Genomic DNA, 15,026 nt, shown 5'->3' with positions numbered 1-15,026 from the left:
CATCTCCTTGCTTTCTTTTCAGTTTTTTATCTCATTTCCAGCTCGAAGAGTCCTAATTTCATCTCAAAGAAGAAGGTTCATATTCATTGCCATCTGCGCAGCCTTCTCAAGACGATTGATATGAGCCATTGGCTGCTGGAGAGCTTTCGCCTTCTTTCACTGAGACTCCTCTGCAAGCTGCAGATCTCATGACCAAGCTGGTGAATATTTTGCGGAGTTTAAAAAGCAGAGACTGGGCCTTCAACTAGGGCTAACGGTGTTGATGTCTGAAGTTGAAATGTAATTTTCACAAGAACCTGGTCTTGATCAATTGGTTTAAACCCAGCCCCTGCAAAGCCATTGCTTATATTGCCTGGGGTAAACACCTTTGCCTGTGCTTCTGTATATAAGGATAAAAAGTCTTCCTTGTCAATATGATTGTTGCCTGCAACCATTTGTCCCTCGAGAAGCTTCCCATAGGCACGCTTAAGGGGACCATAAACACCAACATCAAGTGGTTGCAGGAGGTGAGAGGCATGTGTAGGCATGCAGAGAGATATAATGGAATTCTGCAGTCAAATGGCTACTATGGCCATCAAGAATAAGCAACCGCTTTGCACCAGTTGAATAGCGCCTGGAGTATGGTTCGAAAACCTCTCTTAACCAACAAAGACCAATGATATCTGTCGTCCAGCCATTCTCACTTGTTGCAATTTACCAATCTTTGGAAAGTGTGGGATCTTTACACCAGGCAGCTTGCTGATTTTTTGCCTTGAGTATTATCACTGGCAGTATATGGATTCCTTTTGAACTGATGGTTTCAATAACAGTGACCCATTCACAGTTGCCCTGTATAACTGTACGAGGTTTCTCACTGTGCTCAACTGCAGTAATCACTTTTGAAGTTGAGCAGAGTCCTATTGCAAAGTCAGTCTCATCAAAATTCCAGATACCATCTTCATGGGTACCATGTTCCTGGATAAATGCATAGACTGATTCAAGCCATTTTTGAATAACTCTTGGATCCTCCTGCTTTGCACGCTGGTATGTAATCCTTTTATTATATTGTGTCTGCAGCTCTTCATGGCGCTTAATAGATTTGTACGCCCAGTTGACTCCAAGTCCTGTAGTAGAATCTTGTAAACGCCCACGAAGTAATATATGCGCCATTCCACGCAGGAACTCTGGTCGGACTGGAAATCCTTGTTTATCTGCCTCCAGTGCATGTTTTGTAAGTGTTTCCTCTTCAGAAGCAGTTAATATGTGCCATTTGCACGTGTTTCTGAACGTGATTTATTGCCTTTGAGCCGATATCGAAGAGTAGATTCAGGCACACTATATATCTCAGCAGCCTTCAATATTGATTTAGATTTTCTATTTTTGTAGGCGCTCATAGCCATTTGAATCCGACTTTCTTGAGATAGAGGCATTTTCCATGAAAATAGTGAAAAATTAACGCATCCTTGAGTGTTGATCCGAGTACTATTATGGGGAGTGGGAGAATTCGCAAATCGGTGGTTGGTTCGTTATTTACAATTGCCATCTTTATCTGATAAGGCTCGCGGTTCATTCTTCCAGAATATCCGACCCTCGAATACCCGGCGCGCCGTCCGGAACACTGTAGCAGCGTTCAAACCACCATTCTCATCGAACGTCGCCCCAACTAGTAGATTTCCGCTAGCATGTCCGATCGTAACACCAGCGTCATCAACTCGATTAGTGCTCGCGACTTCATTTACCGTACTACCCGGCAATCGCGCAGCAGATGCCAGAGCCAACGCAACAGTGATAGGCACTGCTTTGTGCGGCTGGCCGACGGACAGAGCACGGGCGACAAGATCAACCTTCTCAACCGTTTGGTTCTGCTCCTTGGCCCGGGCATCGTTGGCCGGTGAAGAAACAAGACAGATCTTGGGAACACTGCCTGGCACCTTCTCCAGCGTCTCGGCCAAACCCATCTTGACACCTGCCTGGCGGCGGATAGAATCCAGACGCGGCAGCAAATTGGTATGCACCGTAATCTCGTCCGGTGTCATGTTCCCCGGAGCACCCAATTCAGCTGCCCGGACAAATACGCAGGGGTTTGCGACGTCGATACAGGTGGCCACAACGCCGTCGAATGTATCCCGAACTTGCCCTGTGGGAAGAAGCTTGCCCGTCCGGGATCCAGCGGGATCAACAAAGTCCAACTGCACGCGGGCTGCTGTGCCCGCAACTCCATCAATGGAAAAGTCGCCACTTGTTGCGGCCTCTCCATCGACAATGGGAAACGAGGAGTGAATGACCTTGCCGGTGTTGGTGTTGTGAATGCGCACTGCCACTGAGTTGGAACCACCAGTAGTCGAAAAGAGACCTGCATCGACGGCATAAGGACCAACAGCACTGATCATATTGCCGCAGTTGCTCGAATAGTCAACTTCAGGCGTATAAACGCCCAATGCGATGAAGGTGTAGTCCACATCGGCATTGGGATGTGTAGATTTGCCGACCACGCAGACTTTAGAGAGACTGGAAATGCCGCCTCCCATGCCATCCAGCTGACGACCATAAGGATCAGGACTACCAATGACGCTGCGAAAAATGTGATCCCATTGCGCTCGGTCGTGCGGGAGGTCGCTCTGCTTGAAGAAAACGGCGCGGGAAGTTCCTCCGCGGTAATAAGCGGCGGGGAGGGAATGTTGTTTCTTTGTGGTCAGTGTGCGCAACTGGCGAGGAGTGGAGAAAATTCCTCGAGGAGAGGCACGAAGGATTGGTCTGAACATGGAGATGGCTGATGTTCTCTGTTTTGGTGTTGGGGTAAAGAGTGCGAATAAAACTGCTCGGGGTAGTGGAGGATCGGAGCATCCAAGACTATCATCGGATGCATCCGTAGTATTACGCAGCACCACGATGAGTTGATGAATATCCCCCGGGTTTGCAAATATGGGGTATGACGTGCGGGGAAAGCGAAATAGTATATCATTGTTTAAGATATGAAAATGGAAAGCCTAGATTGTCCAAAGTAGAGCTTCATTTGCCTGCCAATACATATATATCCTGCAAAGGAACTATTCACCATGGTAGATCAAAAGCCATTATTTCTCTCGAAATACATACGTGCAATCAAAGACTCGCCTAGGGAGATTTACAATCGAAACCTATTTCTCTCAGTTTGCTCTTTTGCCCTTGGAGGTTGTGCCAAAGGTATGTCTATGGATCATGAACGTCATAATACCAATAACGGATATACGCAGGATGGGACGAAGGAGCGGCATCAGCTATTTCCCAATTACCGGCATTCAAAAGCACCTACCAGCTCGACGACAATACTATCTCCAATCTTGTCTCCTTTGTCAATCTCGGAGCCGGCGTCGGTGCCCTTCTCTCCTTTCCGCTGAACGACAGAATTGGCCGGATTTGGTCACTGCGGACATATCAACTCGTCTATGTTGCCGGTAGTCTTATCTCCTGCCTATCGTATGGCCATGTCGCTGCACTATACGCTGGCCGTATCGCTGCCGGCTTGGGTATCGGAGCCCTATCGGTACTGGCACCGATGGCCATTGCTGAAATAGCTCCGAAGACGACACGAGGACTAATGACAATGTGGTTCAGTGTGTGTATGCTGTCCGGGCAGATGTTGGGAATATTCACTGTATATGGCTGCTCCATCCATATCTCCAGTGAACAGGACCTGCAGTATCAAATTCCTTGGTTCGTGCAGACTTTCGCTCCGGCCATCAGTTGCACTATGTCGCTATTCATAGTCGAGTCTCCTCGCTGGCTAGTCCTTCTAAACAGACATGATACAGCTCTGACAGCTCTTGTTCGTCTGCGTGGTCTTCCATCCCACGATAAGTACATACAGGACGAATACCAGGGCATGACATCTGAGACCGAGGAAAATGAATCTAACAGCTCCTGGCGAGTTGTCAAGGAGACCCTCACCATTCGTTCAAATTTGCGTCGCTTGCAACTTACTATAACAGCTTACACCCTGGCCCAAATGTCCGGTGCCAACTCAATTACCAATTACCTTCCCACGATCTTCGGTATGGTCGGTGTCACTGGGTCGAACGTCAAGCTTTATACGACTGGGCTCTACGCTCTCACCAAGCTCGTCTGCTGTATTACTGCCTCTCTCATTTTGGTTGATCTCGCAGGCCGTCGACGATCATTGATGCTGGGGGTTAGCATCCAAGTCATATGCCATTCCTACCTAGTGGGCTACTTGAACATCTACGTTCATGATTCTTCTAGTGTGACGAAAGGTGCATCCGATGCGGCAATCGCGATGATATTCCTCCATGCTCTGGGCTGGGCTATGGGCCTCTACAGCATGCCATATCTATTCGGCGCTGAATTATGGCCGAACCGCATCCGCTCATTTGGCGGCGCTATCTCGCAATGCTTCCACTGGGCCTTTTATTTCGCTATCACAAAGGCTACACCATCTTTACTATCTGGATTGGATCAATGGGGAGCCTTTGTGCTCTTTGCTGGATTCTGTGTGTTGGCTTTCGCGTATACGTACTTCCTCGTGCCCGAAACTACTGGACTTGGGCTCGAGGAAATTAATGCACTTTTCGAACGGCCTTTGTACATGCTGGGACGGCCGTTGGATACTCGGTAAGTGTCCTTGACCCCTTTGAGAATGGATGCTGACATCCAATAGAAGGGAAAGTCCACAGGGTGACGAGAAGCCCGAATCTACGTGGGTTGAAAAGGTGCAACAATATTAGCTTTTCCTGTGCAACAGCGTGAAGTGTTAGAGGATAATCAAGTGTCAATCTGGATATTGAAGGTTATATTGGATGGTAGTCATAACAAATACGTCCATGCAGTCTATCATCCATTGTCAAAGTTTGAAATAGTATCATGTGTAAGATCAACAGAAAAATCCCGAAACATCAGTAGAGCCCATGTCGATGCCCTCAACGAACAGATCTGCCCATGGAAGGTCGATCTCGGGGAATTGTGGAGTCGCATTATCCAGCAGCCCTCCATGCTGACTTTTTGTGGCAGTAGAAAACGTATGAGTCTGGAGACCAAACCACGATTGGAACTCGGTGTCCACTTCGGCACTCGGTATGGTTGTATCATCAAATAGCGACAGAATAGAATTACCCAACCGTTCAATTATCCGGGAGCATTTCTCCCCTACGGCCCGGCCATTTGAAATCCCGCGAAAAAGGGTGAGAAATGTGACTATGTTAGTTTGTACAACCGGATGTGTCAATTCCTGCCGCAGTGGCGGAGAAGCCCGGAGAGCGTAAAGCATCGCAACAGCCGCCATGAACAGGGAATGTATGGCCACGAACGTATATTTGATCCGGTTTCTTGCATACAGAGAGCTGTATGAGCTTATCAGGCCAATCGCAGATTCCATACAAATCCGAAGGTCCTCAGACGATGGCATTGGAATAGCCCGAGAGGGGCGGTAGAGGGACAATGTTGCATGGTGAAAAGCGATATGGAACCACTCATTGGTTTGGAAAGTGCAAAACGGTCGGGGATACCGTGGTGCAGTCATGAGCCATTGATTCAATTCAGAAAAGTACCGTTTTCGCAGCGAGTCTAGTTCCTGGGAATCATTGGTGCGTCGTCCTATCGAGTGGAAGGAATGGTATATTGCCGCATTGATTTTCCGTAGCTGAATAATGTGAATGAAAGCCGACGTATCTGGAACTTGAGATATGGCCGCCTGGGAGAGAGTAGGGTGAACGCATGAGTCACTTAGTTGGTCGTCAGCCAATGGAAGCGGTAATGGTGTTGTGATGTCGGATTCGTGGATCCCCAAGGGCCGGCCCATGTTGATGGCCATATTGCAACTCATAACATACGAGCACCAGAAGACTCGTTTTGACATCTCTGTGCAAAGTAAACTCTGGGAGGTCAGGCTTTCCTTGCGGTGCAAGTCAATTCCAATGGCCAATTGGAGGGCAAGGCTCGTTGTATACCACATATTCACAGATTGCGGTTCATTATGCCCGTACATGCATAGAAGCAACAGACATTGTACGCATTCTAGGTCATCACTGCCAATTACTATGTGCAAATCCTGTACAGCACGACCGAAAAAGGCCCGATGAATCTGGCCGTCCTCATGCTGAAGCCACGATTTTTCAGTCGCCGCAACAGCACAGACCATATTAACCATAAAATTGGATATAGAACTTTTTGTTGACTTGGAGAGAAATGGATTCAAGTGCTTCGTGGTGAATGATGGACGGTGGAGGACCGGTAAATATGGCCATCTGCAGTCAAAAAAAGTGTTCACCAGGCTCCTGTATGCATTCACATCAAAGTCCACTGGGATGGAGAACGCCTGAGACACATAATTTGGTGCTGTATCATCTCCCCATAGATCCCAAGCGCTGCTTAGCGCACTCCAGTTCAGGTCTCTGACAGTTGATCGCCTGGAAAACGTAGGCCGCAGGATACGACCAGAGTAGGGGATGTCCAAATTCAGCACCCGGCCATGGTGTTGCAACAAAGGGGGGACTATAGCCAAAGTCTCTGGAGAAGCCATGTCTGACACACTCACAGAATCACGTCGAGAAACCTCAGCTCGTAACTGGTCAAACTGTTGCAACAGTGAATTGTGCTGTTGCTGCAGATGTCCCAACTGGGAACGTAACACGTCTCGCTCGCTATCTGATTGGCGCACTACTAGCCGATCTGATGGAATACAGCTCGCGCCAGCAGTATCACATGCACCACATGTCGGAGTTCTGCCATCACACTATAAGAGTGTTAGCACACTGTTCGATCTCTGGAGCGAGATAGTACCTTTTGCTTCCGACGCCTACAGCGTTCACAGGCAGCAGCAATGCGAGTCAGCCCACGGCGATGTCGCCGAGGAGCGAAGGGCGAGCTGCTCGCGGTGCTATCTTCAGACATGGCTTCTGACACGCTGCCCAGTGGGTGGACAAATGGACGCGTCAAGGCATTCCCTGGTGCTTGTACGGGGTAGTTGACTTTAGAGATGAATTATCATGACGACTCTACCCCATTGACATTCCAAGTATTACCTTCTGACCAATGAAATGAGATTTGCACTCGTTGAAGAGAGTTGGAAGACAACGTCGTCGGTTTACGGCGATTATTGGCAGCCAGTCACGTGGTATTACTAATCACTATGGCCCTAGATTGGTGAAAAAAGAACCATTCTGCATGGCCATGAATCTGTCCTAATCGCTAAAGATATCGGCGGAATAGAGAGCTAACTAATGGAAGATACGACCAGGGTTGTCCTTCAACATCTTCTGCCACGCCTCGTCAGTCAACCAGTTCTTGACATTCCGCAGGATGGCCTCGTTATCAATTGGTTGAAACGGCTCTTTGACGTTTATATCCCGATTGAGACGATTGCTACCATCTCCAGTGTGTGGCCAATCACTCCCCCAAATTAGCTGACAGGGAACCTCGCGTGCAAGCGCTTGTATAATTGGTCGAGCGTCGTCGAAGTGCGACTCGTTCAGTGCGGAGACCCGATACAACCCGGAGATCTTGATGAATACTCGAGACTGCTTGGCCAAGGACAAGAGAGAATGAAAACCAGGCTGCGATAATGGGACGTCTCGAAGTTGTGGCGGGAGTTTTGAAGGGCCCAGTATACCGCCCAAATGGTCTGCGATAACGGGGACAGGTAGGGTTCGGATGCAACCATGAAAAACTACCGGGAATTCGCATCACTACCGTCAAAACTGTCTGACAATAGCAAGTTACTTACTATCCCAAGTCCAAGAGGGAACAAAGAGCTGGATCATCCATCCTGGAAGATGACAGATCCGTTGGGCGGCTTTCTGCAATTGTATAACTGTGCTGAGCACGTCGAATTCTTTGCCATCCGCTTGAAAGTTCAACCGTATTCCCCTTACGCCGAGCTTGTGCATTCCTCTGAGCATGTGGTCTGACACGGTATCGACATTGATGACGGCGATGCCATAAGCGTTATGGCCTTCACGTTGCAATCCCTGGAGGCACCGCATCAACACCGTGCAATCTGTCTTGTACGGAGAGGGTTGAACGAGAACTATCTTTCCCAATTTTCCAGTGACCGAAATACTTTTGTTGAATGCGAGTAGGCTTTCCAGCGGGGCATCGTCTGGGGTGTATGCGCGACCAGTGGCGTATGATCCTAGCCTGGGATCAAACACATGTACATGAGTGTCGAAGGAGTCAGAAGGTAGTAGGTGGGATCTGGGTGAGGCTGTCAGTGTTTTCTATAAACTTGTGATTAGACATACTCGGATGCTGGGCAGTGCTTAGGGGTGGTAATCTTCGTTTCTTGTTGCGTGAGAGACATTGCGGTGCGGTGCGAACTGTTCATAGTGAAGTTGCCTCTCCCCAGAAAGCAAAGGCAACTAGCTAGAGATGAGAATCGAGGGACTTCTATACTATTATCCTGCTATCATCTCCACTTCTTCTGGACGCCGGTTATACAACCCGATAGGCCCATCGGAAAAGGCCGATGATCACTTCGGATGCTTCCGGTCCTGTCATTTTTATGGCAGCCCGAAGGATCACAAGATAGCCTGTCTATCGCGATTATTCGAATTGTTAAAAACAATTTTATGCAATGGCTTTACAAGTTCATCGACCCAGGCTCACCGGAAATGGCGTTACTCGAGAACGGAGAGCTATTCCCTACCGGAATCTCGGAGTCGGGGCCATAATGAATGTCTTTCAAGGTATGCCAAGTGAACGAATATTCCTACTAGAGGCTGACAGAGTAGTCACGAGTCTGGGTCAACCGATGGAAGTTGTCAAGACACATGTATGCAGCCGCAAAAGTATAACGACGAAATTACTAAGGGATACAGCTTGCAGCCAATAGACACGATACATTAAAGGACGGCGTGCGAAAAACGTGGTTGCGTGGAGGTTTCACAGCGTTTTATCAGGGATTAATTCCCTGGGTATGTGCATCTCGTCTTGCATATGCGCACATGACTGACCTGCATAGGCTTGGCTAGAAGCGTGCACTAAAGGAGCAATCCTAGTATTAACCTCTACGGAGATTGAGCACCATGCACGAATGAAGCTCAATGCTTCGCCCACCGTATGTGGTGCCCTCGGTGGCATCAGTGGAGGCTTTGCTCAAGCATACTTGACAATGGGCGTGACGACTTGCATGAAGACTGTCGAAGTAACAAGATCTAAGGAAGTATCCAAGTCAGGCAAGAAACCTTCCAGTCCAATGCGTGTATTTGTTCAAATCCTCCGAGAAAAGGGCATCCAAGGTGTGTATAAAGGTGTGAATGCCGTGGCTCTCCGCCAGATTACCGGATGGTCCTCACGGATTGGGATTTCTCGATTTGCCGAAGAGACCATTCGGAGTATCACGGGAAAGTCTAAACAGGAAAAGTTGCGGTTTGGAGAGAAAATCTTCGCGTCGACTATTGGTGGTGCGCTGAGTTGTTGGAACCAGCCATTTGAGGTAGCGAAACCAGATGTCAAATCTCATTGTCCAGTAAACTGACTTCTGCGTAGGTCCTCCGGGTGGAAATGCAGTCCATGAAAAATGATCCAACGCGCCCTGCATACCCAACTATTGTTTCGACTTTCACGCACGTTATCAAAACATCGGGCGTTAAGGGTCTTTTCCGAGGGGTTGCGCCTCGGATTGGAGTGGCAGCATGGGCCACTATTTGTATGGTAGGGTTTGGAGACACCGTGAAGGAGCTATTGCCACAACCCGCTTGACAGCTGGAGGAGGAGTAATTCTCTATTGATGTTGACAGTGCTGGGATTTTGGAAATTCTGGATTGCTTCAAATGCCACGCATTTCAGCAAGCCTGGAAATGATGCAAAGCCCGTACATAACCTACAAAAACTACACAAGATCAAATAGTCTCATGGCTTCATAATTGTGAAAATTACTATATCATAAATGGCTTAGTTTTTATTGACGTATTAAATCGAATCGAGCGGGGGTATCGCCCAGAGTTTCCATGCGGTGTTGAGCGCACTCCTAAACACGGCTTACGCAGAATGCTTGAATATGTTCCCCTCTATCAGCAGCAATTACGCATCTCGTCAGCACTCCTGGTTTTATTCAAGAGCTCCGACCGGGACTGGTTCGTCCCAGGTGTTGAAGCTGCCGTGTTTGAACAGTTTTGGCATTTGCATGGTCTTGAAGTGAGAACCCTCGAGGAGCACTCCAAGCCGCCGCTAATTCTCTGATACTGAACAACATAATTCAGGAGCTAGCCGCTAGGATAAATCGTGAGGCTACACCCGTTCACATCAGGCTTCCGCCAATGTGCATGGGGCCCTGCGTCGAAACTCTGTAGTTCTGATTTCGCGATTTGGGAGATATTTCCAGCCCTAATGCTTCAATCAGTATGGTCCCTGAAGCTTAGAACTTCACCCAGGATGACAGTTCGCTTGATCCAAGTCATCGTCATGTCTTTGGGCCTGTTTCTCGGAGGCTCGTTGTCTATCCAGTTGCTTCTTGCAAATGTATCCTTGCGGTGCTTGTGGACTATCGCGGCTTCGAAGGCCAGTTCAGAATCTAGGATAGCTCCACAGACTAACAGGCGTGTGCATCCAGTGGCCTTTGAGACGTGCACATGTGCTGCGATCTTTGTTTGCCGTAATTCTGTCATTTTAGGAAATCCCCGGGCGAACAACTCCTCTTTTCCTCTGAGCTAGAGGCAATAAAGCTGCTCTTGGGACTACTTTCATCCCCCCTGTAAGCACATCAACGATCTGCGCAATCCTCCTGATAAAGGCAATCACTCACACGGTGCGTTATTTGGAGAGTAGTATCACTCTCAGGGAGTCGGTTCGCGGTGACTGGTTTATAAGAACGAGCCCCAGCATCCAGGGCTGTTTATCTCAAACGTGACAGTTGCGTGGTCTGCGCAATGTTTATAATGTTTGCTGTGTGCTATTCAAGGATAATATAAAGCCTTAGATCGATGCCACTGAAATCTCGAGAATAGGGAATCAATGTAGGATTGTTACGGAGATGCTGTAAGAACGATATATTGATATGCAATAGTTATTGGACTAATGGATGAACGTTAAGGGACAAAAGACGGAGATGCAGATGAAGATGAAGAGCCAGAAAACTAAGGAAATGAAGAGCCCTCAGGCCAACCCATATGAGGCACCCATTTCCTCATCGACTTGTCATATTCACTTCTACATATTACTTACACAACTACCATCCCACTTCACTGAAAATATTGCATCTGCACCGGAAGGAGGAAACGCACGCCAGCAACATGCCCTCTCTAAAAGAGATCATGCTAGCCAGACATCGGAACATCCCGCACAGTCCACATATCTCTCTTCTCCAATATCCCGTATACTACTTTTTCTACGGGTCGATGACTGATCCTGCGACGCTGAAACGAATCCTGAACCTGGACGAGGCGCCCAAGCTCCACGAAGCATATATTGTCGGGTACACGGTAGCAAGAAAAAATAATCTACCAGCGTTGATCGACGGTCCACGGGCAGAAGAGGTGAAGGGATACGCATATTTTGTCGGCTCAGAGGCAGAAGGCGCGAAGCTACGGGAGTGTCACTCTAAGCAATACAAGGTGGCGCCGTGCCTGGTACATTTCCGGGACGGCAATAAGGTGACAAGGATTCCTGGGAATGTTTTCAAGCATGTTGGTGATGCAGAAGCGTTTCTGGAGCCTACCGACACTCAGGATTGGGTTCATGTCAGTATGGAGTCGCTAGGGAGTTCATGATTATGACTCCGCGGATTACTCATGATGTCGCCGGATTATTGTGATCGAAGATATTGCTAAAAGGCTGTGGTGTTGATTCAAATGGTATCTCGCTCATTAAACCATAAAAGCCAAACATATCGCGTCGCCGTCAGTATGCTACATTTACAAACAAATCGCCAAGTATGTGTCCTCTTAAACTGCTCTATCGCCCTGCGCCAATAAAAAAACAAAAAAAAAAAAAAAAAAACAAAACCCCAAACATAAACCATGCAAATCGTCTAAATATATACTCGGGTAAACCAACCATATCCACATTAGAAACTGAACAATCCACTCCGTCGTTTCCCAAACGGATAAACAATCAATGCGGCAATAAACAATCCAACCGTAATTCCAATAGCGACTTGAATCATTCCAAAACCCAGGCTCGCCAGCGAGGTGTCCTGGGTCGAGGAGATGTTGCTGTCCCCGGACGTGTGAAGATTATCCCGGACTTGATCTGCGTACTTTAGGCCCGCGATCAAGGAGCCACTGGATGCCAGTCCTGACGGCACCAGGACGAAGATACCCGGTAAAATGGCCGTCGCGGCATGACCGTGCCAGACACGGCTGTAGAGATTCCCAAGCACGCCAATGGTAAATGCGCCAACGGTATTGGCGACTTCGGAATTGCTTCCGAGTTTCTTGGTGCTGAAGTAGTTCGTGATGTAGCCGCAAAGGGCGATGAGGATCATCACGGGCATCTGCTTCCACTTCGCCTGGTTGATAACGGCGAGGAACGCAGCGAAGATCGGGACAAACGGGAAGTGCTGAAGGTACTCGTTGCCGTAAACGTCCTGATTGGTACATTTCTGTTGTGACGTAGCACTGGAATCCATTAACCCATAGACGGTGATACCAACGGTGATACCATAACCGAGGAACAACGAATAGATGATGGCATACACCATCCGAATCGACCCGGCGATGATCTGGTGCGACTGGAGCTCCAGACTGCTGCAGAGGACGAGGAAACCGGGCAAAATCAAGGCAATCGACGACTGCGCTAGGGCAGAGAAGCAGAACAGGGGCTCGCCATTGACATGAATGCTGCCAAACGCACGGGCCAGGAAGGACGTCAGAACGGCAGCGGTGACTTCGAACACGTTGGAATAGAGCACGGATTTCGGGGACAACACATGCTGCATGAACCCCACGAGGGAACCAAGGAAAAAGGAGATTGGCATGTCCACTGGCCGTGCACCAAAGGCGAAAGGCCCGACGGCTGCACTGGCCAGGCCATAGATGAAAACAAGCATCCATTTGTTGAACCGCGGTTTGCGCTGCATGATCTCATCCAGTTCCTGAGTGGCCTCCTCAACGCCGATAAGGTCGTGGACAACGTTCTTGTAAACATTGTGGGTGTCGGCCAGCCGGCCCAGATCGACGCCCTGCACCATCCGGACCAATTTGACTTCAGCCGTGCGCGTGGCAGGATCGTCAAAGGACATGATCATGCAGCCAGGGAGATACAGGAATTGGCCCTCCACAGACAGCACCCGAGCAGTCATCTTCATGTACTCCTCGAGACGGTGGGTAGGTGCACCATACCGCATCAGGGCACGGCAGAGCTGTATGATATACCGCTGACGGGCTATGATCTCTGCGATGTGTACCGTGACACGGATTTCGTCCTCCAGGCGGGTCTTGCGCTTCTTTCCTTTCTTCGGCTTCGGGGCAAATGAGGCTTCGTTCAGCGGAAGAGTGGGCTTGCTGAGGTTCATCGACGCCTCAACCAGGGAGGCTGTCGACTGGTGTTGCGGTTTCTTGTACCATTTCAGCTTCTCTTTCTTGGGGGTTGCTGTGCCGGGGGTCGCAGCACCGGGGAAGACAGCACTGGGAGTGACGGTGCCAGCGCCAGGGGTCGAGGTTCCCGGAGTAGCAGCCCCGGAGGAGATCTCACTGTCGGACTCTGTGTCTGTGACAAGACTCTCTCTGCTAGTACTACTGCTGTTCGTCTGGGTGGCCTGCAGGCGGAGCAATTGGCCTAAGATACCACCCACATTGCGGCTCGAGCCGTACCAAGAGCCCGGGCGGAGTGAGCCTTCGGGCGTACTCTGACCCGAACGAATGTATGCAGGGCGAGGCTTGCGTCGTCGTGCCTGGGCTTGGGTCATGGTGCGCACCAGCCGATGAGCCTCCGCACTGGGGGCAGGCAGTGGACTCTCATCGTCCGTCTTTTCCTCTTCTATCGGGTGCTTCTCATTGGGCAGGTTTTCCATGGCCAAGCCACCTTCGAGATCATCGGGCAAGAGGGAAGCTCCCAGCGCTTCACCCTCATCAGGCGGACGTCCAAGTCTTTCCGTGAGCCGCGTGGTCTTCTGTCGTAGCAATTGACCTGCCGCCAGAAAGCGTTCTTTGGTCGAACCGGTTCTGTCGGAGATGCCCTCATTGGACTCGAAAGGGTTAGAGATAATGCTAGACGGCGAAAGCTGATCTGGTTGTCCCTTCCTCCCCTGCTCGACATCTCCAGTCTCTCGTTCCGCAAACGAAATCTCCGTCAGGTCCCGGGAGAGATCGGGAGCGGGTAGTAACGGACGGGAGGACGTATCAGAGCGATCCGAGACGACTCGGTCCCGGGAGGAGTGGCTGAACGAGCGAAAGCGCACCCGGAGGCCTCGATGTGGTTGACTGGGAGGTGCTTCGGGAGGTTGAGGGCGCTCATTGTGGTCGTGAGCAAGACCCTCGCGGTCATCCTGCAGGCCCAGTTCTATGGAATTGACTCGATTCAAAGTCGGGGTGGGGGATAAGAATTGATCATGATCATGGTGTTCCGGACTGAGACGGAGGTCCTGGAAGTCCGCGTGATCGGGAGGAGTGGGAGGAGTCGGAGGGGTGGGAGGGGTGTCTTGCGACATGAATGAAACGAGTGTACTCTAAAGGGGAGGGCGGGAAACGAATGGCTATGGGCTTTACATGGTAGGAGAGAGGAGGAGAGGGGAGGAAGGGTGGAGAGAGATTATATGTGAATATAGAGAAATCACCAGAAAGTCTAGAATAGGAGGATCCATGGATGATCTCATCGTGGAGCCAATAAGCGACTGGCCTGCAGCCCATTGAGTGATTTTGCCGGCTTTTTTGTTCTTTATACCATGCTCTTTATAGCTATATATGGGTCTAGATCTCAGTAGCTTTAACTGTACACTACTGCTGCTATCCACTACTGTGCACTACTATACATACTAACTGCTGCATACGAAAACTCTTCTAGCGCAAAAGGAAGCATAACGGAGTATAGATGAATAATCAAACACGCGCAATGGGTGGATCTGGCAGTTCCACAGTGGCAAACGTCAAAGCGCGATCTCTGATTGGCCTGTTCGTGCATTT

At 49.5% G+C, this 15,026-nt stretch overlaps 7 protein-coding genes across 7 annotated transcripts; 3 read left to right on the top strand and 4 right to left on the bottom strand.

The window, feature by feature from the left end:
• Positions 1–1,242: 1,242 nt before the first annotated feature.
• Positions 1,243–2,774, bottom strand: EURHEDRAFT_408582 (DUF453 domain protein). The gene has a single exon (XM_040780866.1). It carries the CDS (start codon positions 2,739–2,741, stop codon positions 1,506–1,508), a length of 1,236 nt encoding a protein of 411 aa, XP_040642990.1. The 5' UTR covers positions 2,742–2,774; the 3' UTR covers positions 1,243–1,505.
• A 261-nt stretch (positions 2,775–3,035) lies between these two features.
• Positions 3,036–4,700, top strand: EURHEDRAFT_399572 (general substrate transporter; the record flags this gene model as incomplete). The annotated part of the gene is made up of 3 exons (XM_040779935.1): positions 3,036–3,162; positions 3,213–4,587; positions 4,634–4,700. 3 exons carry the CDS (start codon positions 3,036–3,038, stop codon positions 4,698–4,700), a joined length of 1,569 nt encoding a protein of 522 aa, XP_040642989.1.
• A 43-nt stretch (positions 4,701–4,743) lies between these two features.
• Positions 4,744–7,014, bottom strand: EURHEDRAFT_492625 (uncharacterized protein). Its single transcript, XM_040785650.1, has 2 exons — positions 6,751–7,014; positions 4,744–6,703 (listed from the first exon to the last, which is right to left on the bottom strand). Exons 1-2 carry the CDS (start codon positions 6,859–6,861, stop codon positions 4,847–4,849), a joined length of 1,968 nt encoding a protein of 655 aa, XP_040642988.1. The 5' UTR covers positions 6,862–7,014; the 3' UTR covers positions 4,744–4,846.
• Positions 7,015–7,187: 173 nt separating this feature from the next.
• Positions 7,188–8,269, bottom strand: EURHEDRAFT_374362 (uncharacterized protein; the record flags this gene model as incomplete). Its single annotated transcript, XM_040778631.1, has 3 exons — positions 7,188–7,636; positions 7,694–8,163; positions 8,211–8,269. The coding sequence occupies 3 exons, from the start codon at positions 8,267–8,269 to the stop codon at positions 7,188–7,190; spliced, it is 978 nt and encodes a 325-aa protein (XP_040642987.1).
• A 273-nt stretch (positions 8,270–8,542) lies between these two features.
• EURHEDRAFT_528245 (mitochondrial DNA replication protein) lies at positions 8,543–9,669 on the top strand (the record flags this gene model as incomplete). The annotated part of the gene is made up of 5 exons (XM_040787048.1): positions 8,543–8,654; positions 8,700–8,740; positions 8,787–8,882; positions 8,930–9,403; positions 9,457–9,669. The coding sequence occupies 5 exons, from the start codon at positions 8,543–8,545 to the stop codon at positions 9,667–9,669; spliced, it is 936 nt and encodes a 311-aa protein (XP_040642986.1).
• A 1,616-nt stretch (positions 9,670–11,285) lies between these two features.
• EURHEDRAFT_419896 (gamma-glutamylcyclotransferase family protein) lies at positions 11,286–11,600 on the top strand (the record flags this gene model as incomplete). The annotated part of the gene is made up of 1 exon (XM_040783331.1): positions 11,286–11,600. A coding segment is annotated over one exon (315 nt), but the record flags the coding sequence as incomplete, so codon positions are not given.
• Positions 11,601–11,933: 333 nt separating this feature from the next.
• EURHEDRAFT_408579 (threonine/serine exporter family protein) lies at positions 11,934–14,753 on the bottom strand. The gene has a single exon (XM_040780865.1). It carries the CDS (start codon positions 14,552–14,554, stop codon positions 11,972–11,974), a length of 2,583 nt encoding a protein of 860 aa, XP_040642984.1. The 5' UTR covers positions 14,555–14,753; the 3' UTR covers positions 11,934–11,971.
• Positions 14,754–15,026: the final 273 nt, after the last annotated feature.

Source organism: Aspergillus ruber (genome assembly GCF_000600275.1).
Source record: "Aspergillus ruber CBS 135680 unplaced genomic scaffold scaffold00002, whole genome shotgun sequence".
Taxonomy (NCBI): Eukaryota; Fungi; Ascomycota; class Eurotiomycetes; order Eurotiales; family Aspergillaceae; genus Aspergillus; species Aspergillus ruber.
The sequence above is the reverse complement of the archived record's forward strand: the minus strand, read 5'-3'. Positions and strand labels throughout refer to the sequence as shown.